Genomic DNA, 24,712 nt, shown 5'->3' with positions numbered 1-24,712 from the left:
AACTTCTTTACAACAGTTAACAGTTATTTACACATTAAAATTATTTACAGTTAAAACCAAGTTGGGGAAAAAAGCGAGACAAACCCTCTAAATTACCTAAATTGGAAGTATTTGTAAGGATGGACGAGATGACCGTCACAGAGTAGAGCATGCGCACAACGGTGATACGTTAATAATGATTACATTTGGTCTGGGAGCTCTTTGATTTGGCAAAGAAATGATTAAGGAGGGTTTACTGCTTCACTATGTTTACTTATGTCTAAAAATGCTGACATTTCTACCCTAAAAGATGTTCATATAGAATTATGTATTCTTTATCTTTATGTGTTGTTCTGTTTTTTGTTACCTGTCTTCTGTTCACTTTTGTTTCTCCCTACTTTTTCTGCACCGCATTGAGCCACTTTTAAGTATACGCAACTAACTTTAAATAATGTAATAGTGCCTCTCACACAAACATATCTATGCTACATACTCACTTCCCTTTAAGTAATGGTATCACTTAAACTAGTCAGCTGGAATATAATATTTGTGGTATGGGAAATCAGGCAAAAAGCATTCAAATAATGGACTGCCTCAGCAGACTTCAAGCAGACAGTGGGTTGATTTTTTTTTTTTTAATGTACCAAAAGTGCTGCATATTTATGCTTTAAAAACAACCACAGACTATTTACAGAAAATAAAAAAAAGTGTACCAATAACAGCAGGGATTTAAACAATTTATTGTGGAGCAGTGAAGGTTAAAGTCTAAAGTGTAACAGCTGCTGGGAGGAAGGACCTGCGATAACACTCCTTTGTGCACCTAGGACGCAACCGTCTGTCATTAAAGGAGCTCTGCAGTTCTGCAACAGCTTCATGCATTTGGTGGGAGACATTCATTATAAACCACGCTTAGTAAATTAATACAGATGAAACATTCATTAACCAATGGCCACCTGATAAATATAATCTCTCTTTAGGGTCTGGAGCAGCATTTCAGGTGTGAAATGTATGGTTTTCAGGGTTTTTATCGGTTTTCAGCGTTATTTTGTTATCGTTTTTATCGTTAACTCGATTTTCCTGGGTCTTTTCACGTGTGTTATGAATAAATCTTCTTTTTTTCGGTACCGGTACTAGTTTTATTTTGTTGTATTTATCCGCGACACCTTAAAGGCCGGTCCGTGAAAATAATGTCGGGCATAAACCGGTCCGTGGTGCAAAAAAGGTTGGAGACCGCTGGTCTGGAGGATATTTTGTGTTGTTTGGCGATGCTATGTTCTGGAGAGCTCTCTCCGATCAGGTCAGGGAGCGATTCAGAACCTGAGAAGTCAAAATAATAACCTGCTCTACCAAGAATCATCCATGCTCTCATCAGATATGCTTGATTACTCTTCCCCCCTTTCATTTATCAATTTTTAGATGTTTGTGTGTATATATATATATATATATATATATATATATAATATAGTCATTTTCTTCCTTTTCTTATGTGCATCTATATTTGCTATAATTGTATCACTGTAAGTGTGTTGATATAATTATTGCTGCTGTTGTCACCTATTTTATCTTTCACCCGATCCATGAGGGATTTGGTTAGAAACACTTCCCATGTGGAGGTTCCTTGCACATTATGCACACTCCACTCGCCCCGTGTTTCGATTATTGTATCGTCTGTGTTTGTAAGTTGACCATGTCCTTGTCCTGGATCTGTCTCCAAGTTGCTGTCTTGTTTTGTTCGTAAATAAAATATTAATTAAAAAAAAAAAAGAAGATATATTCCCCTGGTGTAGATGAAGTATAATAAAGACTTAATAAAGAATCAACCTTTGGAACAGGTAAATGGAAAGATTTTTAAAGTCTAACAAATATTTTCATATCCATTAACATAAACATTGTTTATCTTGTCTTTTGTATCTCATGTCCTTTACCCTATTACCTTGTGCCCTCTCTTGTTCCCAGTTTGATAGCTATAGCTGGTAATATTTTAATACTTTCACCCTCTGCTGCCTTTACTCTTTAACAACACTTCACATACGTGTTTCAAATTAAAAGCCCTCTAGAATTTCAGTGCACAGAAACCTCTTTTTGGAAAAGACTTTTATTGTGAAACATTTACAGGAACATGTTTAAAAAACAAAACTTGCAACTTTTCTGTGATGAAATGCATTGTCTAAGATAATCTCCGGGTACAAGTATCTCCCTCTGCCAACCAGTTAGCCCATTACACCAGAGAATAAATAGAATATGACCAGAAAGAAATGAGACTGACAGATGAGTTTATAATCTGTTCATTCTTAATAAAAGGAAATTCTAGTAAGATTTGTTTATACATGCATTTATCATGTTTGAAATTAAAAGTCACCTCCCAATTCATTTAGAGCCTTTAAAATAACCGCCCAAGCAACTAAGAGTACTATTGTATACCGAAGCAGATACGGAAAAACGACTGAGAGACAGTACAGCTCAGATTCTCGCTTTATTGGTCAACTTGATGAAAGACTACAAAACGAATTCACAAAAAATCTTTCAAGTAATCAAATCTGTACAAACCTAAACTGGACTGTTTTTTTATTTGTTTGTCGTTGTTTTTTTGTGGGTTTTTTTTTCTTTTCTTTTTTTTCTTTTTAAACAGCTCTGGCTCATATGAATCTGACGAGTCATATGCACGTGTGTGGGCATGTGTGCAAATGTGCGCTCGCTCTGATAAGGTGACAAACTCCTCCCTGTTTAAGCATATTGTGATCATACTCCAACAGGCAAGACACAGCATGCACACACACGCACACACCTGTGTTTTCGATTTTACAGTACAGAGGACAGGGGAAAAAATAATAATATATATTTTTAAAAAAAAAAAAAAATCCCCCTTCCACAAGTATGTACGTACACACCATCTGCTAATAAGAGCTTGCTGCCAAATTCATTACATCAGCAATCTCCCACCTTCTCCCAAACCCTGTCATTTCAGTCAAGTTACTGTACAGACAATGTGGTTTCAGCCTTTCAGTGGGAAGAGTGGTCAGAGAAAGGGGGGAGGGGGGGAGCAGGGATTATAAATCTCTAATATTCTCACACAGAATATACACGTGCACACATGATTTTAATGCTCACCTGCAGACGTTTGTAAGCCTGCACACGCGCACACTCACTCAGACCATCTGTAACATTAAACGTTTTAAGAAGTACAGATAAAAAAGGAAATAAAAGCCCTGGGTATAGGTTTGATTTCTGGCTGTTTGGTGAAAGAAAGGAGAAGAAGAGGTAGAGAGGGCAGGACAAGGGTCAAGGGCAAACTACTGGTGTCATTTCTTAGCTTTCCTAGGTGGAGTGACTGGGCGACCGGAGCCCATGCCCCCGCCCCCACCATAGAACAGCTTCTTATCTGCAGGTTTGAGGATCTGCACAAGGAAAATAAAGAAGAAGAAAAAACCATGAGTGAAAAATGACAACAATCTTTAAGATTAGCAAGTTCAATCAGTGATCAGTTTCTAGTTTACCTGGAATGAACACATGAGGGTCTCATCTACACTCATCATAGCGCCGGCATTGTCAAACTCCCCGCAGTAGTTTGGGGCGGAGAACAGAGTCACAAGCTGCCTCTTTGCAAAGAATTCATATCCGTCCTCAACCACCTGAAAAACAAACAGGTTAGCAAACTCTCACACAGGATCAAGCACACAGCAGAACAATAGACTCTGCTACGGATGATAACACATGACATTATAAATGCCCCGTTACTAGCACAGCTTCACAAATAAGAAAATTCCGCTAACACATCTAACTGCTGAACAAAAACTGTAGCTTGAGCTCTGATCAAAACTAAGCGATAACTGCAGCCATGTAAGGCCAGCATCAGTACTGATGGAAACTACTCTAAATATCAACACATTAAAGACATTTGAAGACTAAAATCAAAATTTAGCTGCTGAAGCTGGCCTGAAATCCAATTGTGCTTAAATGGTTAAAAGGTTTTTAGCTGCTGTGTCACTGCCACTATCTAAACACTTCCCCCTGCAGCACTTCCACATGACATTTCTTAAAATACACAACAGCATCTGTAAAATTATTGTTTGATAAATGTTGCAGCCTTCTTGTAGCTTCAAGGAAGAGCTGCTTCAATGCTAATAGCTCCTTTACCCACATGACACACACGCCACGTGCACCTCGCCAGATCAAAACAATACCTGGTACCCTGCTGCAACTTCTAATAAAGACCAGACAACCCTCCAGCATCTTTAAAGACAACCAAGGGTGAAAAAAAAATCCCCAATCAACTCCAAGCAGTTAAACACTTAACTATGAGGCCCAACCAAATCCTGTTATCAAACCCTTTCACTTGTGTTACTCATTTTTACTACCATGAAACTGTGAACCATTCAATTACATTTTTTGGTACTGACCTGATGGGCTCGACAAATGAGGTCCATGTCATGTTTGTGGAGGAACTTTGTCACCACATCTGCACCAAAAGTGAAAGAGACACCGCGGTCGTTCTCACCCCAGCCCAGCACATCTTTATCGGGGTCTGCCCACAGCAGGTCGCACAGTAGGCCCTGGTCAGGAACATCAGTGGGACGCATGACCCTTCTCACCTGCTCCATGGACTGGAGGTCTGGAGACAGACCTGGAAAATATAAATGTCCAAGAATTAAACTTCAGTAGTGAAAAAAAAAAAAAAAAAAAAATTCAGCATCTGATTTTAGAATTTGTTTTTGTAAAAAATGTTTGCATCCTGAAAAGATTCAAAGAGCAACCATAAAAAGAAAATGAATATCACATGCTGCAAAAACCCTGTGATATTCCTGGCGATGTTTAAAGGTAAATTTAGTGCTCAACTTTTAAATCAGAAGGTACAGAAAACAGAGAGGCCGGTCATCCAATGTTAACTTCACCCATATCCCAGCTAACAAGATAGCGCCATCATGCAAGTAGACTGGATTGCTTCCTTTTAACAAAAGCCCATCACTGGAATTACAACCCAAAGCCACGACACTCCATGGTAGTTTTGCTCACACCGACTGTTTCAACGCTCAAACACCACCTGAAACATCCTCACAAGATAAAGAACTTAGGTTTCTGAAGAAGAAATTTTTAAATGAGTACTTTCTATTGAATAATGTAGGATGTTTTTAATGAATGTAACCGTGGATATCTGACAGAGTGCCAACAGGACATGACTGCCTCTGCTGTAATAATTAGCCTAATTTCTCTTGTGAATAGAGCACAGCTGGCACATCAGTGTCTCCCTACAGGCCCTTTAATACAGAAAGCAGCATACGCTCTGAAAGCCATCCTTTTCTACGGCTTTTGCGGTGGAAAAAATTGTTTGCTGCTGTGTCGACTAAGAGCACTGACTGGGGAGAGCTTGCATGTGCCACGATGAAACGTACATTGGGGGTACAGAAATGCAGAATGACAGGGAGCGGGGAAATGCAGAACGTATGAAGACCTTGAGTGGCCACAAAAGATTACGCAGTACAAGCAGACTGCAGCGGTTTTTCGCTGGCTGCTCAACTTGGGTGTTAGCGCAGCACACAGCGCTTCCTTACCACTGACTTTGAGGACCTGTTGACAGGTCCTGACAGATTAAGAATTATTTAGTGTCTTAGGTCAAGATGTCTGGATGTTTAAGAAAATAAACTGCAGTAATAACTAAAAACTGTATCATATCATGATAATCATCCATAAGAAAATGTTTCATACGAAGTTTTAAGAAAATGTCCAGTGTCAGAATGTGTTTAACTTTTTTTTTTTTTTTTTACATTTTGAACATAAATATGACAGCAAACAGATTACAAAGAAGTGCTTGAATTAATCAATAACATTTGGTAAATGATTAAATAAAAAAAAAAATAACATCTACCACAGAGAGTGGTAGAAATAAAGTTTTAAAAGACACTGCACACCATCCCAAGATGTACAAAGTTTTTATCCAAAAGCTCTTTGGGAATCATCTTTTTGGTGCAAAAATAATTTGATTAATCCCTTGAGTTAGGTTCTTTTTTTAATGCTTGAATGATAAATAGGTTTGTTAAATAAATAATAGTGTTAATAAATAATAATAATTCTGATATTGATCAGGTACAATGACTGGACTGAAAATGAGTGAAGAAGCAGCAAGTGTCCAAAAGAAAGACTGTCAAAGCCTGGAGAACTGTTTCTCAAGACCACTTTATAAAGCACAGGACATCCTGGCTCCTTTAATGCAAAATATAAAGAAATGAAAGGTGGCTCAAGACCTTTGCACAGTACACGCTTATTACAAAAGGGATTGATGTATTAAATGACAGTCTGTTAAAGCTGTACCCGTTTTTAGCTATATCTGTGTCTACTGATCCAGGAGAAGGAATTACAAACACCGTCACCCCAACCAGTCGCAGCAGATGCCCGACCCTCCCTGAGCCTGGTTCTGCTGGAGGTTTTTTCCTGTTAAAAAGGAGTTTTTCCATCCCACTGTCGCCAAAGTGCTTGCTCATAGGGGGTCATATGATTGTTGGGTTTTTCTCTGTGTCTATTATTGTATGATCTACTGTGCAATATAAAGCGCCTTGAGGCGACTGCTGTTGTGATTTGGTGCTATATAAATAAAATTGAATTAGTCTAACAAATTAAGATCCCGCAGTACTGCTAGACCATGACCATTATGTTGACAGATACAACAGAGCGGAGTCTAGTCTTTGTGTGTTCGCTCTGGATAGAAACCAAATTAACTGTTTGAAGAGGATACCTCCATGGCAACAGAAGATCTTCTCATCAACAATGGCTGCTACAGGCAAACAGTTGAAGCAGTCAGTGAAGGTCTTCCACAGTTTTATGTTGTATCGCCTTTTACCTGTGGGAGGAAATTACAATTACTCGGTCACAATCTCATCATAAGAGCTATAAAATCAGCAGCGCCACTTGTTTCAAGCTGAAAACACATTTTACATAAGCTGAGCTCTAAATAGAACAAAAAGCATGTGACTGAATCACTGTTCCTACTGCCCGATCATGCTCCTTAGCCTGAAGCCCGGAGTACTGAGTGTTGTCCATGTTTCACCATCAATTTTAAAGGAACTCACAAGGGAATAGATATCTTGTGTACACTGTGAATCTAAGAATACTTAATTAGTTAATAATCTACAGACAGATTTCAAAGTGTCAGGCATATTTTCTTAATCGCAATTAAAAAAAATAATAAAAAGAAACTAACCACCACACCTGTTGCAAGTGCTGATAAACATTACTTCACTAAATACTTGGTGTTTCTTTTGTTTTTTCCTCCTTATGTGTAAATCTGCCCTGTACAGTCTCTTACTTCTTGTTTTTAATGTGTAAATCTGCATCCTCCATCTGCCTGTCACTTTGCTGCTGAAACACTTTCCTATTTTTCATTTCTATTCTATGTAGCTTTTGATGTATTAAGATATAGACACATATACATCCATTTCTCTCACCCTACATCTATTTATCTATATTTTATATATTTCTATATATGATAAGTTTGATGTTGTGTACACACATTTCCTCTTTTTACAGTTTCGGTATCAAACAAAAAAGAAAAACCAAGGTGTCCTCTTGACCACACCGAGGTCTGCTGTGTTTTGGCCTACACTTTTCTATTCAACTGGTAACCACAGAGAGCAGTCGCACAACTTTCCAAATTACTGTCTGTATCTGTGTGCATATATCATGACTTACACTCGTCGTAGAAGCCGTATATTCTGTTAATAGAGGCGCACTCATGGTTTCCTCTCAGCAGAAAGAAGTTTTCTGGGTATTTGATCTTGTAAGCCAGCAACAGACAGATGGTCTCCAGGGACTGCTTGCCTCTGTCTACGTAGTCGCCCAGGAACAGGTAGTTGCTCTCTGGTGGAAAGCCTCCATATTCAAACAGCCTGAGCAGATCATAGTACTGCCCGTGAACATCACCTAGAGAAACAAGAGGGGAAACAGCAATGTTGTTCAAAGGTGTGATTATCGTGCTCAGTATATGTGCACAACAAAGGCTGAGGGAGTTGGATGGAGGTACAACATGACTAGAGACCTTGAAGATTAGCACTTTATACCATGACTGACAAAGTGTTATTTTAAATAAACACTTATTACAGAGTTACCTTATGTGTGTGTTTTGTTATGAGGTTGCATTTAGTACGAGGATGCTTATGATTTCTACTGCAGTTCCTGAAACCTGTTCCTTAAACTAACATTCAACGCAGTCAGTCAACGTTAAGGTACGGCAGGAAAACTCCAGGGAAACTTTAAGTACAAAACAGAATTGAACCAGCAAGTCAGTACCACTTTATCCCGTGAGTTGTTTATGTGGCAAGATTACAGCCATGAAGAATTAAACACTTTTTTTTTTTTAGTGCCAGTCTGTTTTTAATTAACTATAATAACTTAGCATTTGGTCATGTGAATACTAGAGCATAGTATGCACATAAGCTGACTCATAATGGTCCAGCACTCTAAGCTTCAACAGCTTGCTATGTTGTTTGACCACCCTCGAGAATTCCCTCGACTCCAAAGAACGCCACTTAAGCCTCACCACAAATCTTGAGGGGCGCCTCAAGTTCAAGCAGGATTGGCTGGCTGAGGAAGATCTCCCGGGATTTGAGGCAAAGACCACGGATTTCATTCTCTGTCAGCTGAACATTTTTGCCAGGTCTGGAGCCTTTCACTGTAAGGGGAAAAAATGAGTCAGAAAACAACAGCAGATTCTTACACTGTTTTTAATAAGAAAGGGGTAAATTATTACAAGTGGCTATTGGGTGATTATTCTCATTTCTCTCTGCATAAATGCAGCTTAAAGTGTAATTTGTAGGGCATACTGCCATGGACAGTTGGCTCATTTTATTTTGTGCACACTGTAGCAGTGAATCTGCTATGTTCTTGATTAGAAGCAACGTAATTAGAAAAAGACATCTCAAAATAAAGGAGAACAAATCTGTGGATTACACATTTTACAGTGGTAATAAGAGCACTCATTTATAATCATAATCTGCAAATGTCACACACTTTTTCGTGAAGAATCTTGTATGGCTCCAAATACAGCCAAACCAAACATAAAGACAAAGACATTTTCAGAGGCATCCAGAGGTCGACCTATATATAGTGAACAGTGATAGTTACAAATCAAGACTCAATAGCACCCTGGATGATTTTACTGGTGTTATGGAGCATTTGCTCTCTGTCCTACAAAGCAATAAAAATAAAAATGTGATTACAAGTAACAAAATAAAATGACCTCACCCTGCTAGCATACAGGAGTGACCTTTTAAATTTAAACGTATAACCACTTCAGTGTGTACCCAAACGATGTCTGCACAAGTATAAACGTTTAAAATGATGCATATTTCTGCATCATAGTATGTTTCAATGCAAGTTTAACGAGACCAACTCTCACAATACAAGTGGTGCGAATATATAACTGTGTTCAAAAATATATATTCAACCCGTCTCTCTTTTGTATTCAATTTCCGGAGACAACATTCAAACAAATTAAATTTACTGAGCATTTAAGTGCTATGCTTCCTTTGCAAGAAGCGCCGGATGAACTGAACTTGTTTTTACGGCGTTGGCGGCTACCGTTCCCTAGCCGCAGTTGGCTAAAATGGCTACTCTTTGAATAAATATCGAGCGAAATACTTGGTCTTACCTTCGAGGAGACGCTGTATAATGGAGTCGATGTTCAACTTGTCGGCTTCTGCCATGTTCTGCCCCTGTTCCGGCCGACTTCTAATAACTTCTACGAATTCAAGAGGTACTGGGTATTAACTGGTTGCCGAATTATAGTTACCTGAACTAGTTTAGTGTTAATCGGCTATCGTTAGCCCGCTAGCTAGCTAACCTTGGGGAAGAATCGGCTACCTCAAAATTTGAGGCGAGATTTTGAAATGTTAACGATGTGATGGCTGTCATGTACTTCGGAAATCACATTAATCGACTAATTCCATTTAGGCATCCGAATTTCGTTTAGTCTATTCGTATTTTCTCGACTACGTTATTGTGCGGCAGCTACTAGCACCATGCCATCGACAAAAAAAGCTGCTGGACGAGCGTTAGCTCAAAGCGGTGTTGAACGGAAGTGGGCTGACCGCTGTCGTGCCCCCATTGGTTAGCTTTAAAAATAGGCGGTGTTTGTGACATCCTATCTACTCCTTGATTGGTTGTTTTCCGTGTCTATCAGCATTTACTTATCTCAAACTAATTTGTAAAAAAAGGGCACTATTTCTTGATTATGTTACGTTTAGGCTACTGTAAATTAAAGACTTTATGAGTGAAGACAAGAAAAAAGCACATTTTTCGCATTTACTCAAACAGCGTGTTTGTATTCGTTTCGTATTTGTTGCGCAGCAAAAGCTACTCCCACGGAAGTGACCATGATTGGAAGAACAGGTGACGTATTTGGGCGCTGACGCAATGTCCCAGCGCCTGGCGACACGCAGCGAGTGATTCATTGTAAAGTTGGGAGATGGCTTGGCTAATTTGTTATTTCACTAAGAGATAAACATGTCCCTTAGCCGGACAGCTGCTAACCTATATATTTTACACTAATAATTCGGTTTGTATCATACAATCATCCAACCATGAAGTTGCTCCATAAAGATATTGAGAAAGATAATGCCGGGTGAGTGAGCGCTGATGGCTAATGCTAGTAGGCTAACCAGCTTGCTGTGTTGTAGCTGACTGTACATGTGTCAGTGTAGTGAGTTACATTCCCGTGCACTCAGAGAACGGGAGAGGTGTGGGTTTTGTATTAATAAGCAAACCGACTATTTTGTCTTAATATGTGTTAAAACAGAACCTTTACTAACATGTTACAACTTCTGGTTTAGCTTTAGCTTTACAGACTGAATTGACAAACCACACCTTAGGGAGTAAACCAAACAAACTTGTGTAAATAAATATAGTAATACACACTATGTACTTTGGGAATTCCTGTGCCATTTTACCACCTTCGCATCTTAAATTGGGAGCACATCTATTTTTAAAAAAATTGTATACCAAAACCACACGAGTGCAGATCCTAGCTTATTGATCACCAACGCTTAATTCAGTCAGGTGACTCTGGTGCCCGAGGAGGCGGAGGATATGTGGCATACCTACAACCTGCTCCAAGTGGGGGACAGCTTAAGAGCCTCGACTATCAGGTAATGAATGAATGAATGAATGAATGAATGACAGCTTTATTTGTCGCAAGCAGGTTGCCCTGCAGCGAGATGGTAACCCCCCCCGACCTTACACACATAACACAGACATCACATGGGATTACAAGTCGGAGATCGGTAGCGTTACAAGAAAAACACTGAAATGTACACAACATCGGGAAGGTACAAGAGGAAAAAAAGAGACCTCCACTCATGTTGTGCTTCCATGGTAGGACAGCACGAGAACAGGAAACAAAAAAACTCCTCTGCACAAAAAAGCACATAAATGTCCACAGCACAACATTATGGAAGACATGACAAGCCACAGGGATGGGTAGGGGATGAGGAGTAACCCCAGGCAACACAGCAGCCATCCTGCGACGGCGCCGTCATCTCTTCGACAGCACGGGCCCGGACCCGCCTCGTGTTCCCAGGGGGCAACAAGCATCGAAGGCGTTGGAAAGGGAGGGGGGATGAGTGAGTGCTTATCAGTGTAAGTGTATGTGTGTGCGTGTCCATAGTTCAGCTGAGACAGTGTCCTTCGGCCTATCAGGCTAAGAAAACAGTCCTAATAATCAATATATTACACAAAGACACAGGTGAAGCCCTGTAATAATGCAGATTTCTTCATTTTTTTCTTCATTTCATGGGTTTGTAAAATATGCTGGCAAAAGAAGTTAAAGATTAGACACTCACTGTAACAATTAAGTTGCAAAAGAAAGGTTGTGTGTGCAAGACTGCTTTGTAGAAATACTTTAGAAATATATGGTATTCATGTATCCTGATTATTGTATGAATTTTGATATTATCTAAGGTAGATATAATTAAGGTAGATATGAATTCGACCACACGCCCTCCATTATGATAGTAAGTCACTCGGTCAGACTAAGCTAACATTGTCTCAGGATGGTGGTGCATGGGATCAGGCCTCTTGTTTGTAGTATTCCTAGAGTATCGTAATTTATTCAATAAAATATCATATTTAGTCTTCATGTAACAATACAATATCACCACATCAAGGCAAGGCAAGGCAAGGCAAGTTTATTTGTATAGCACAATTCAACAACAAGGTGATTCAAAGTGCTTTACAGAGACATTAGAAACAAAAACAAATAAAAAGCATGATTTAAAATTGATTAAAACAAGCAAACAAACAAACAAACTAATTAACAAACAAACAAACAAAACAGTATATAAAATCAAAACAGATAAAATCAGAACAATAGATAAAATCAGTAGTTAAAATGTTAGTTTTGAAATTTAAGCTTAAAAGTGTGGATTTGGTGCTTTATTCAAATGCAGCTGAGAACAGGTGAGTCTTCAACCTGGATTTAAATAAACTGAGTGTTTCAGCTGATCTGAGGCTTTCTGGGAGTTTGTTCCAGATATAAGGAGCATAAAAGCCGAATGCAGCTTCTCCGTGTCTGGTTCTGACTCTGGGAACTGATAAGAGACCGGATCCAGATGACCTGAGGGTTCTGGAAGGTTCATACTGGGTCAGGAGGTCACTGATGTATTTTGGTCCTAAACCATTCAGAGCTTTATAGACCAGCATCAGAACTTTAAAGTCTATCCTCTGACGGACAGGCAGCCAGTGTAAAGACCTCAGAGCTGGACTGATGTGGTCCACTTTTTTGGTCTTAGTGAGGACTCGAGCAGCAGAGTTCTGAATGAGCTGTAGTTGTCTGACTGATTTTTTAGGTAGACCTGTAAAGATGCTGTTACAGTAATCAAGCCTGCTAAAGATGAATGCATGGACTAGTTTTTCCAGGTCCTGTTGGGACATCAGATCTTTTATCCTTGATATATTCTTGAGGTGATAGTAAGCTGATTTTGTTATTGTCTTAATGTGTTTTTCTAAGTTTAGGTCTGCATCCATCACTACACCCAAATTTCTCGCCTGGTTTGTGGTTTTTAGGTGTATATTGAAGTTCTCTGGTGACCTGTAATCGTTTTTCTTTGGCGCCAAAGACTATTACTTCAGTTTTGTTTTTGTTTAGCTGGAGAAAATTGTGGCACAACCAGTCATTAATTTCCTCAATGCATTTACCAAGAGCCTGTACAGGGCCTCGGTCTCCTGGTGACATTGTGATATATATTTGTGTGTCATCTGCATAGCTGTGGTAGTTTATTTTGTTGTTCTTTATAATCTGTGCCAGTGGGAGCATGTAAATGTTAAACAGAGGGGGTCCCAAGATGGAACCTTGGGGAACTCCACATGTGATACTTGTCTGCTCAGATGTGAAGTTACCTATTGATACAAAGTATTTCCTGTTTTCTAAGTATGTTTTGAACCAGTTTAGTACAGTTCCTGAAAGACCTGCCCAGTTCTCCAGTTTGAGTAATATGTTGTGGTCAACTGTGTCAAATGCTGCACTGAGATCCAGTAAAACTAAGACTGACATTTTTCCACTGTCTGTATTCAGACATATGTCATTAAACACTTTGGTCAGAGCGGTTTCAGTGCTGTGGTTCTGTCTAAAACCTGACTGGAAGGCATCATAGCAGTTTTTCTGTTTTAAGAAGTATTGAGCTGTTGAGAAACTGCTTTTTCAATAATCTTACTTAAAAATGGGAGATTTGAGATCGGCCTGTAGTTGTTCATTTGTGTCTTGTCAAGATTGTCCTTTTTCAGTATAGGTTTTATTACAGCAGTTTTTAGTGGTTCCGGAAACACACCTGACATTAAGGAAAAGTTGACGATCTGTAACAGGTCTGACTCTAAAGTCTTTGAGACCTTTTTGAAAAAACTTGTTGGCAGGACATCTAAACAGCAAGAGGAGGAGTTCAGTTGACCTAAGATGTCCTCCAGGTCTTTGCTGTTAATAGGGTGAAACTGTTTGATGGTGTTTAAACAGTTTTTCGGTGGACACAGTACATGTTCTGGATCTGCTGTTGATGTACATCAATTTTTTCCCCCCACCTATAATCTTTAATAAAAGTTCTAGTTATATCTGCGGTGCAAATTTCCATTTTTGAGTATTTGTATCGGTATTCCATTCAGTGTTGGTGGGATCATTGTAGTTGATATACCACAATGTTCAAGCAAACAAACAAACAAAAAAACCACCCACATCCCTCGGGCAGCATTGATGTAGCTGTAACTCAAGTTTATGCCTCTTTGTGACTCAGTGTGTGGAGCGATGCTCTGACACCGGTGTGAAGTTGTGTTTATTATAGTCATTCTGTGTTATTCAAGGATTGTTATAGCTTTCAGCATTACTCTTCTACCTTAGTGTTTTGTTCTGAAAAATACACAGCTCATCATCAGTGCAGCAACTAAAAGCTTCGGCTTCTGTCCTTTTCCCACAGAAAGGTGCAGACCGAGTCCCCTACAGGAAGCGTGGGCAGCTCGAGAGTCCGAACTACTCTGACGTTGTGTGTGGAGACTATCGACTTCGACACCCAGGCCTGCCAGCTGAGAGTAAAGGGAACTAACATAGAGGAGAACCAATATGTCAAGGTCTGAGATTTATAAACACTCTGGTAAATGGGCTGGGTGAAATATTTACTATTTTTATTTTCTGTTTCCTATATGAACCTGTCTTAAATTAAAAAAAATCTCACTTGCCCTCCGTCTGTGGACAATACAACGACATCATTGGCACCTTTTACATATTCTGCACATTGTAGCGAAGAACAGTAGGATCAGCTGGCTAGCAATAGCAGGAGTCAATGCAGCCTTTGGAAAATGGTTTAGACTAGACTCCATACTTATTTTCCAGCATCTGAGTGAAGACTGGTTGTCCCACTGTGTCAGTGGGGTTATGTCAGGACTGACATAAAAAGCATCGTCTGTCTTTTATTATAAGTGACACCAAAATGTCTGGAGATGTCTGGAGCCTTGATCTCCTCCATACCTGCTTCATGCCCTGGAGGTCGGGGCTATGGCTCCCCACACCCTCTAGCAGATCATTACATGAAGGAACCTTTTAAATACAAGCAGGTGTACACACGTGTGCTCACACACACACACAAACTGCACCCTTTTTGGCTCCTACCTCAAAGAACACTGTGTGCTGTAAATCTTACGTGCTGCATAATAATATTCAATATTTAATATTTACTGCTATATACACATAGAGTATCACGATGGTGTTGTGTTTATTATATTGCTGTTTTTGTTTGCTTGTTTTCTCTTTTTTTTTTCTCTCAACAGGTGATCCAGATGAGATATATATATATATATATATATATATATATATATATATATATAGAAATATGTTTTTTTTTTGTTTTTTTTTACTTTTATAGAGCATCGTAGGTTTGTCTGATTACTTTTCACCAAGAAAGCTCCCCCATCAACAGCTGTCTCAAGAACCAATGTTTCTGTCTTTTACGGTCTCTGATTTTATGACTTTGTCATGTTGCACAAAAGCAGAAATTAACCGATTTAATCTGACGTACCACCAAACCCTGGGATGCAGGCTAACTTGTGTTTGAAATGAAAAGTAGTTGTGATTGTGTTGTATTTTTTTGCTCTTCAGATGGGGGCTTATCACACTATTGAGCTTGAGCTCAACAGGAAGTTCACTCTGGCTAAAAAGAACTGGGACAGCGTCGTGCTGGATAGAATTGGTAAGCAGATGCTACCTCAGTACTCCGACCACCAAAACAACTATAAACTGTTTACTGCTATGTCTGACTGTCAGTTATTTTAAAGCATGTACTTCCTACTACAACTAATCACAAAGACTCTTAAGCTGTATATAAATACATACATACATACATACATACATACATACATATAAGTAATATATATATATATAAAGTAAGATCTTACTTACCTTTCTTAAAATCTCTCAAAATCTTGTTTTCTGATGAAGATGGCTGCCCCTCATTGAGCCTGGTTCTGCTGGAAATTGGGGAGGGAGTTTTTCCTTCCAACTGTCACCAAGTCCTTGCTCATAGGGGGTTATCTGATTTTGGGGGGTTTTCTCTCTAATATTGAAGGGTCTTAACCCTACAACATAAAGGTGACAGTTGTTGTGATTTGACACTAAATAAATAAAATTGAACTGATTATAGCAGATAGAAATTTCTTGGCTTTGGTAACTGTTCTCAAAATTTCTGCAGCTGTTTGGCTAGTTTTCTCATTTTATTCAGATTTGTTCAAATTCAACAGGCTGTCAACAGTTCTCTTATAAGATATACTTTGAGTTAATCGTTAATAGTGTAGGGGTTTACACATTCACGCAACAAGGGTCCACAGTTCGATCTCAGCAGGCGAATAAAAGATCAGCTCAAAGTAGCTTTTACTATTTTTATATCAACCTTTTTTATTCTTGAAATAAACAGTCATAAACAAAACAAAGACCTTTTCTTTTTAAAATTCTGGTCAAGCAGTGAAAGCTTTTTCCAGATGGCAAAAATTGTAAGCCGAGTGAATAAAATCACCGAACACTTTATTAGGAAAACCACCGTAGAAGATGTTGGAAATTTTGTCAATTACGTTTTAAATATAACTTCTTCTTTTTGTTTCCATTATATCATTGTCTACGTTTTAGATCAGGCATGTGACCCGACCCAGAGGGCAGATGTGGCTGCTGTGGTAATGCAGGAAGGCCTGGCCAACCTGGTGCTCGTGACACCTGCCATGACGCTGCTTCGTGCAAAAGTGGAAGTCACCATTCCCCGTAAGAGAAAAGGAAGCTGCACACAGCACGACAAGGTAAAAGTGATTTATAGGCAACTGATCAGCTGTTAGCGAATCGGGAGCTCTAAAAGCAAGCAAACGGGAATGAAGTGACGTTTTGAAAAGGGCACAGTGCCAAATCTGAATATGAAGATACAGCTAAAATGTACACAGTGTGCCAACCCAATTATAATTTTCATATTGCGTGAGTGTTTTGGTGTAGATGTCATGGGAGTTAAGAGCTTACTGACTAAAACAAAGTAGGCAGATATACATATTCAAATATATTTAAATGTTTTTAAATGGGATTGAGTGGAGTTCAAGTGGATTACATTTCTCTTTAGCCTCAGGAAGTCAACCTCAGTTTTTTTGTTTGTTTTCTGTGATATTTCTGTGATAGTGTAACAAAAAATTTGGCTGTCCCCTTTCTTTGGGGATGTAACACTGAGAGAGTTTTTCATCCTGTGTGCTTACTGTCAAAGTGTCTGTTTGCAGGGACTGGAGAAGTTTTATGAAGCTGTGATGCAAGCCATTCTCCGTCACATCAATTTTGATGGTAAGGCTGTTGTGTGCGCGTAGACATACACTTCTGCCTTTTTTTTTTAAACTTATTGTAACAGTTCCAGTTTAATGTTTGCTGTGAAGCTTTCATTCTTGGTGATGTGCATCATTGTGTTTTGTTCCTGATACTGTTTATTAATGTTATAACTTAAGAAGACTTTTCACTCTCACTGGATATTTTTCAGTGGGATCATACATGTTTTAGAGTAGTAACCTCTATTTTCCTGTAAACATAATACCTTTTATTAAATTGCTTCTGTGTTTTACTACATATATAAATCTAGACAGATGTGGATGTAAACTGCTGGTTCAGGTAGTTTCTCTTTACAGAAGATATCATTTAAAAAGAGTTGAGATTTCGATTTTTTTCTTTCTTACTTTCTGCCAGTTGTGAAGTGCATCCTGGTGGCCAGCCCAGGCTATGTGAAGGACCAGTTTACGACCTACCTCTTTAATGAGGCGGTACGGCAGGACAACAAGATCCTGCAGGAGAATCGGCCCAAATTCATGCTGGTCCACTCATCGTCAGGTCATAAGTACTCACTCAAAGGTAGGAGCTGCTGCCACTTGACAGCGAAATTAAATTGATCTCATCATAAGGTGCAAACTCACTGAGACAACTGTTGTTTTGCAGAAGTCCTTTCTGACCCCACTGTGACAAATAGGCTGTCTGATACGAAGGTGACTATGCATCCTGTGATTTAAGAGTTTGTGCATATTTGTGCATATGATTGCTAAACTGTGCACACAGCTTTTTAAACTCTGAGCAAAAAACACATTTTTTTTATTATAAATTGTATTAATCTATGTGGAATTATGAATTATTTTCACTGGAGACATAAATAATTTTGACCTGTTGTTTTGTATCTTGCTCCTCAGGCAGCCGGAGAGGTGAAAGCCCTGGAGGACTTCTATAAAATGCTGCAGCATGAGCCTGACCGAGCCTTCTACGGGTGCGTGCTTGATGATGGAATGTAACAGTTAACTTATATTGTTAACACTGATTATAAACAACCTGCATATCTTTGCATCCTCACAGCCTCGCTCATGTAGAGAAAGCTGCTGAGGCCCTCGCTGTCGACACCTTGTTGGTAAGCGACAAGTTGTTCAGGTAGGTGTGCATGAGGGATGCTTTTGACAGGCAGTGTTATTCTGCCTCGTTGCTGCTGTTGTTTATGTGTAACATGTTCACTAACATACTGATGAGTACGTTCAAAGAACTTTTCCTTTCTGTGTTTTTATTTTTGTCATATCAATATAACGTTACTAGGGTGGATGCACATACTGAACACAGCCAGGATCAAATAATGATGTCAGCATATGTACATGTATACGCTCCGAGCAGTCAGTCTTTAGACTGCTCTTCTTTAAACACTTGATTTATGACAGCTTTCTGGGACGTCTATGTTATAAAAAAAAGAGGATATCCTTAAAATCGTCATTACAGGCCCACAGTTCTGCCAGTTTCAATGCTTAATTTGTTTTGTCAGGCATCAGGATATCCCCACCAGGAGTCGCTACGTTCGCTTGGTGGACAATGTGAGAGACAATGGTGGCACTGTCAGGTAACTTTGTAAATACTATGTTTGTAGACTTAAAAGCTGAATTTTTGTTATGTACTATATGTGTCATTTTGTTAAAAGTAGAAATGCAGGCTCCTGTAGATTTACATGCTGACTAGAACATGTTTAAAGTACTTTGGAAAACATCAGGCTAATGACTTTTTCTCTCTTTTCCATGCAGAATATTCTCAAGCCTTCACGTTTCGGGTGAACGTAAGTTATTGCTCCCTTCCTGTAGTTGAAGTTAACTCTTTAGCTCTCTCAGGCTCTAAGGAGCTGTCGTTTTTCAACTTGATGTCCTGTCACGTTTGTTTTCAATGCGTAAAAAAATCCCCCATAGATTCCCATTACTATCACTATAGCCACAGTACTGATACCAACAGTGTCATCCTTACTTCCTCAATTTGACAAGTAACTTCCCACAGTCCTGTCCCTTGCTAAAAGCTGAAGTAGTTGAAGTTCATGAACCTGAACAAGACTTTAGGAAAACTGAGAGGACATCGTTCAACAGCACTAAAGTATTGAACTGCTGTCATTACGTTAACATTAGTCGGTTAACTGTTAGCAATTACTTGAGCCTAGGGGTGACAATCTGGTCTTCTTCTATTGCTGGTCCCAGATCTGGATATATTGGAGGGTTGGGTCACAACCTAAAAATGCTCTTGTTGTTCATATGTGAACCTTACAGTTGATGTTAATATATAGTTTTTGAACTACATCAGGCAACTTCTAAAAAAAAGCCTCTTAACTTTTTTAGCATTTTCTTCTGGATTTGATTTCTCATGAACATTTGAAATGGATTGCATAGCATTTTGTTTAATCTGATACCATCATGGTTTAAATCCATGTCTGCTAATTTGTTCTCCTCTTCTGCACTGGTTTTGTTGATGTATAGCTACATCACTTAAGCCTCAAAAAACTGTATCTGGCCTGTATGGTCATCCCTGTCGGAGCACCACTGAAACAAATGGGAGCATCTCTCTGCACTTTTTTTCTGCAGGGTTTGTTACTTAACATGAAATCACTAATAAGAGTAAAATAATGAAAAATAAAGCGTAGGATTAATTTACCGCTGTCAGTTGGACTCAGTGAATTGATGACGCCACACACATAAAGTGATAATCTCACTCTTTATTGATGTCTTACTCAAATAAGAAGTCAAGAATTTGTGCTACAACTGCACCGATTGCATTTTTATAATTAAATATAAAGCCAGTCCGCAGTACAGGATGTGTCACCTTTTGATTTATTCTGGACTGTCTCACCAGAACTGACTCAGCTGAGCGGGGTGGCTGCCATATTGCGGTTTCCCATCGCCGACCTTTCAGACGCCGAGGACAACAGTAGCTCAGATGAAGACTGATCCACACAAACACCCCAGACTTCTCCCGATACCCGCCCTCAGTTTTGCAGATAAACATGGGAATGTTCAATGTGTTATGAAACAACGAGTTGTGAGAAATTCCACCCCTGTAACAGCCACATCTTTTACAAATCAAATTAACATGCCTGATTTTCTAAAGTGGCCATAAATTCACTTAATTTTGATACAGTTTTGATGTTTTTTTAAGCTAAAAACAGAAAATCCTCAAGTCACAAGAAGGGCAGTATGATGAATCTAACATTTTTTTGCCAAGTCACAAAAACCCATTCATTTTAAATGATAGCAATAGCAAAATCAGTGACTTCTTGAGTCAAGTGTACATACAATATATCTTTCTTGCAATTAAACAGCAGAAGCATGCAACTACTCCTGTTATTTCTCTCGTTTATCACCATTCATGGGTTAAATACAGATTGGACCAAGATATAAAAATAGATATTTTCTTTCTCACAGTTATTTTTTTCTTTCATTTAAAAAACTATTTAAGGGCATTACACCCCAAACTACTGCATATCGACCTCTATAAATCAAGTATGTTCAGGATTTTCAATTAGATACAATGATGTGATTTACAGTTAGAACACTGTAGGTTCCTCTTATTCTTCTTTGGCAAAATGTCAAATTATGAACTTCCCCTGTGAAGAATTTCAGCAGCTAGAACTAAAGTGCATTTTTTAAATGTAACTTTAAGAAAAAAACATAATTTGCTTCTGTATATTAACTTCATATTTATTGACTTTCCCTTTTAATTTAGCTTTTTATGTAAATGTTACATTTAAGAATAGGGTTTTTTTGTGGGGACTTTTTTCCCCTTTGCATTTTTCAACCTTCTTATTTTATACACATCAGTATTTAATTGTCAGATTTATTGAAGCACTTCTGCTTCATTATCTGAATAAGGGGCTGTGATTAAATAAGTGTGAAGGTAACTTCTAACTAAAGCTAGCTACTTTAGATAGGCTAGCTAAGTTAGCTAACGTAGTTACGTTAGCTAGAGTGGGGTTATCAAAAGCTAGCTAAACTAGTTAGCTAGAAAATTAAATAAATTGATAAGTTGGGCAATTAGAGAAATTATACACTGAAAATTAAATGGGAAGGTAAATAAATGGGGGAATACAAATGTAAGTATGGAAATAAATCAAAACATTTATTTTTATATCAGATTTTATAAACGTATTAATGGCTATGTTAATTTACAGTAGTTATTTTTGGGCAGTTAATGGCATATTTCTTTAATATTTTAATATATATATCTATAGAGTATTGATTTTGGCAGTTTCGGCCCTCCATATACTCCTCCCTCACTGAATGCTAAATTCAAGTGTAGCCTTGACTGCAAGCATGCGTGAACTAGCTGCACTTGGCATCACTCAGCAGGACACTGGTAGCTCTTAATCCAGGCTAAATCCTCCAGTGTACCCCAGTGTAGGTAGATAATTGAACAGATAACCATGACATGCATTATCTGGTGGCTGTTGCCCCAGTTGTCAAACAATCCTGGCTTGAAGCGCTCAGGGATCTGGACAATGTTGACAAGCCCACCCAGTAAAGCTAGACAGTCCATGATGACGAAGAGACGCAGGGAATTTGGGCTTCCTACCCCGCTGCCATAAACCCGAAACAGGAAGAGGCTGAAACGGAACAAGGCCTGCCAGACAAACGATCGCAGGCGCCGGACGTTAGTGCGGGCAGTGGTGGCACAGTAGATCCCGTGGGCTGACAGGAGGATATAGACCAGCAAGGCAGTCTGTTGCACGATTGGGTAGCAGAGGAGGGTGATATAAATGATAGGAATTGCCCCTGGAGAGATAATGCAAGGTTGCTGTTACTGGCATTGTTGTCAGCATGGTTATTTTTAGTCAACACTAAAAATTGTTTGGTATCTTGTTATTTTCGCTGCTGTTTTTCAGAAGCAAATGTTAACCATTAGGTCGAACTAAAGGAAAAAATCAGGAGTGATCCAGGGTTCCTCTGAAAAACACAAACTTTATGGCAATCAGTCTGATATTTATTGAGGTCCAGCCTTAAAGCTGTGGATAATCCCATGCACTGTTAAATGAGGGCTTGAGGCTTGACTTTGACTTTTGGTAGGCTTGGACTATCTTTGCAAAAGACTTTACATGAGACTTTTAGGCTTATTGACCAACTTAAGTGATTCTGGGAGGAATTGTTTAATATCTTTAATCTGCCTGAAGACTTAATTGGTTGTTTTTAAGACCACCACAGTATTTTGTCCATTCTTATTCACGTTCACACTCCTGTCAGAGCTTTGAGGTCTGCTAATCAGACAATCCTCAATACTCCGACATCTAGACTAAAGGGTTAAAAACTCGGTCGTTGGTGGGACTACTGCTAGAGAGAGTTGCTACTCCACATCAAAAGAGGCCAGTTGATTTGGTTCAGGTATCTGACTAGCATGCCTCCTGGGGACCTCCTTGGTGAAGTGATTCAGGTATGTCCCACTGTGAGGAAGCTCTGAGGCTGACCAGGAAAGATTATCTCTTAGTTGGCTTAGGGAATGCCCTGGTGTCTCCCAAGAAGAACTGGAGGAGGTGGGTATCTACTAACACTGGTACCCCTGCAACCTGGACCCGGATAAGAATTAGAAGATATATGGATAGATTTTAAAAGAAAGAAATTTGGATGCAGGGGCACCCCTGAATTGTATCAAAACCATAATATTCAGCATTTCTAAAATTTTTGTTGTAACTTATCAATGCTTGTTAATGGCTTGAATTCCAGAAACTTAAAACTTGAAAACATCTTAGTTATGATCAGTAAGCCCCTCTGGTCCCAGTCTTAGCATCAGGAGCAATCTCTGCGGTTACATTTACTTTCTTTCATCAACCTACCAAGGGTGTTAACTAGGCAGACGCCGACCATGTCCAGGGAGAGCAGCGTGTCGTACACGTGTTCTCCTCCCACGTGGTTCATGAACAAATGGTAGACCACTGATCCCATGGTGGGACAGAGGCAGGCCAGATAGTGGACAACACATATCCAGATGCTGTCCACCTCCTTCCAGGGGATACTAAAAGGTAGCAGCACCAAGAAAAGGAAGAAAGGAATTCCTGAAATGACAGGAAGATGGAAAAAGAACATCATTATTTTTCTGAAATCTGCAGAATATAAAAATAATTTGTTGAGTATTTTGAGGTATGTGCCACTGCTGTAGGTTAGTGTCAGCTTAATTTATAGTGGCATTTTAAACACAGTACCTTAGTGCAACACATAGAAGTACCGCCTGTTGCAGAACAATATGAGGAATTCAATGGACCGAAACGGTTCCTCTGTCTAATTGTAATTTTTACTAGAAATGAGTAGTTGGTTCATACATAGAGAAGCTCGAGCAGCACTCTAATGCTAATACGCGTCACTTCCCCTTAGTAAGAGTGTTAGGCTTAATGAACTTATGGGATAGCCATGTTGAAAATGGGGCAAGAAGACGACAAGGCCTACTGAAGTTCAAGGATATGAAGTTTCTAGTTTGTGCACGGACCAATTTCCCTTTTTTGCTGTTTTTTCCATGACTAAGCCAGCCTTGAAAAGTTTCACATTAAAACCAGAAGTTTTAAAGATTTCTTAACACATATCCTATTCTACAGCAGCTCAGAATCTGTGCAAAGTTGTCTTTGGATGCTTCACTCAAGATCCGTATGGGCATTTACAGATCAGAGGTGTCGGTCACCTTCAACGGCCCAGTTAACCAGTGGACACTGTCAGGGCTCTGATTCCCAGGGCAGATTACAGCTAATACCCCATATCCTCATTACCCATCCTTATCAAGTGTGTTTGTATCTGACCATAAGTGAGAGTTGACATGCGTGACCTGTTTAGTTTGCAGGTTAATACAATTCAAGGTGAGAGAAACTTGCTTTGCGTATAAAGTGTAAAAATATATTTCAATGATGATTCAGGTATAGTAAGAACGGCTGCAATGGCATTTTCTTATTAAGTCCAGAATAAAGTTTAGGAATGTATGCACCAGTTGAAAGAAGCATAACTGCTGAACTTACCGTGTGTGTAGATGTTCCCCAGCTCATTGTGCATGTAGAAGAGGCTTCTGACGCACTCTTCAGCTGTGGACACTGGCCGGTAACCCGTCAGGACATATTTGTTGAACTGAAGGTGAGCAGGAGCCTTTGCAAAGTCCAAGAGCCGCGGTCCTTTGTAAAGCACCATCATAACTTCCTGCAGCCAGTGCCCTCACATTTAGCTTCCTCACCATTTAGATCATAAAAAGGGCGCACTCGGGACTCCCGGACTGGTCTTGACCACAACCAGCCGGAAACTCTGGTCCTCAAAACCCATCATTGGACAGGTATAAGTCCATGCAAGCAACCTGTTGAGCTGGCTAAGTGGCATGATTTTGGACCAATCACCGCACGGCCTTTATTCCTAAGCTGGGTAATCCCCCAGAAAAAGCCATGTGCACTTCTGCAGCTGCTCCTCCCTTGTAACTGAC

General features: G+C 39.3%; 3 protein-coding genes across 3 annotated transcripts; 1 reads left to right on the top strand and 2 right to left on the bottom strand.

Annotated features, from left to right (window-relative positions):
- Positions 1 to 2,439: 2,439 nt before the first annotated feature.
- Positions 2,440 to 10,040, bottom strand: ppp1cab (protein phosphatase 1, catalytic subunit, alpha isozyme b). Its single transcript, XM_084937761.1, has 7 exons — positions 9,614 to 10,040; positions 8,504 to 8,635; positions 7,657 to 7,887; positions 6,704 to 6,808; positions 4,377 to 4,600; positions 3,474 to 3,608; positions 2,440 to 3,374 (listed from the first exon to the last, which is right to left on the bottom strand). The coding sequence occupies exons 1-7, from the start codon at positions 9,666 to 9,668 to the stop codon at positions 3,279 to 3,281; spliced, it is 978 nt and encodes a 325-aa protein (XP_084793887.1). The 5' UTR covers positions 9,669 to 10,040; the 3' UTR covers positions 2,440 to 3,278.
- A 314-nt stretch (positions 10,041 to 10,354) lies between these two features.
- pelo (pelota mRNA surveillance and ribosome rescue factor) lies at positions 10,355 to 20,613 on the top strand. Its single transcript, XM_084937760.1, has 13 exons — positions 10,355 to 10,585; positions 11,016 to 11,108; positions 14,418 to 14,568; positions 15,593 to 15,683; positions 16,613 to 16,776; positions 17,236 to 17,296; positions 17,690 to 17,851; positions 17,936 to 17,982; positions 18,181 to 18,254; positions 18,341 to 18,412; positions 18,792 to 18,866; positions 19,045 to 19,076; positions 20,132 to 20,613. The coding sequence occupies exons 1-13, from the start codon at positions 10,545 to 10,547 to the stop codon at positions 20,224 to 20,226; spliced, it is 1,158 nt and encodes a 385-aa protein (XP_084793886.1). The 5' UTR covers positions 10,355 to 10,544; the 3' UTR covers positions 20,227 to 20,613.
- A 52-nt stretch (positions 20,614 to 20,665) lies between these two features.
- paqr4b (progestin and adipoQ receptor family member IVb) lies at positions 20,666 to 24,582 on the bottom strand. The gene is made up of 3 exons (XM_084937762.1): positions 24,264 to 24,582; positions 23,100 to 23,318; positions 20,666 to 22,047 (listed from the first exon to the last, which is right to left on the bottom strand). The coding sequence occupies exons 1-3, from the start codon at positions 24,430 to 24,432 to the stop codon at positions 21,614 to 21,616; spliced, it is 822 nt and encodes a 273-aa protein (XP_084793888.1). The 5' UTR covers positions 24,433 to 24,582; the 3' UTR covers positions 20,666 to 21,613.
- Between the last annotated feature and the right edge of the window lie 130 nt (positions 24,583 to 24,712).

This window comes from Perissodus microlepis, chromosome 8 (assembly GCF_051167445.1).
Source record: "Perissodus microlepis isolate ML-2025 ecotype Zambia chromosome 8, ASM5116744v1, whole genome shotgun sequence".
Classification (NCBI taxonomy): domain Eukaryota; kingdom Metazoa; phylum Chordata; class Actinopteri; order Cichliformes; family Cichlidae; genus Perissodus; species Perissodus microlepis.
This window is presented reverse-complemented; position numbering and strand designations above follow the sequence as displayed.

Excerpts from the sequence above, each read along its gene's own strand:
- ppp1cab (XM_084937761.1), bottom strand. The coding sequence starts at position 9,668 with ATGGCAGAAGCCGACAAGTTGAACATCGACTCCATTATACAGCGTCTC. Across the intron at positions 8,636-9,613 it reads TATACAGCGTCTCCTCGAAG|TGAAAGGCTCCAGACCTGGC; the intron begins GTAAGACCAAGT and ends TTCCCCTTACAG. Across the intron at positions 6,809-7,656 it reads ATACGGCTTCTACGACGAGT|GTAAAAGGCGATACAACATA; the intron begins GTAAGTCATGAT and ends TTCCTCCCACAG.
- pelo (XM_084937760.1), top strand. The coding sequence starts at position 10,545 with ATGAAGTTGCTCCATAAAGATATTGAGAAAGATAATGCCGG. Across the intron at positions 10,586-11,015 it reads ATTGAGAAAGATAATGCCGG|TCAGGTGACTCTGGTGCCCG; the intron begins GTGAGTGAGCGC and ends CGCTTAATTCAG. Across the intron at positions 15,684-16,612 it reads CGTCGTGCTGGATAGAATTG|ATCAGGCATGTGACCCGACC; the intron begins GTAAGCAGATGC and ends TCTACGTTTTAG.
- paqr4b (XM_084937762.1), bottom strand. The coding sequence starts at position 24,432 with ATGATGGTGCTTTACAAAGGACCGCGGCTCTTGGACTTTGCAAAGGCT. Across the intron at positions 23,319-24,263 it reads GGGGAACATCTACACACACG|GAATTCCTTTCTTCCTTTTC; the intron begins GTAAGTTCAGCA and ends CTGTCATTTCAG. Across the intron at positions 22,048-23,099 it reads CTGCCTAGTTAACACCCTTG|GGGCAATTCCTATCATTTAT; the intron begins GTAGGTTGATGA and ends TTATCTCTCCAG.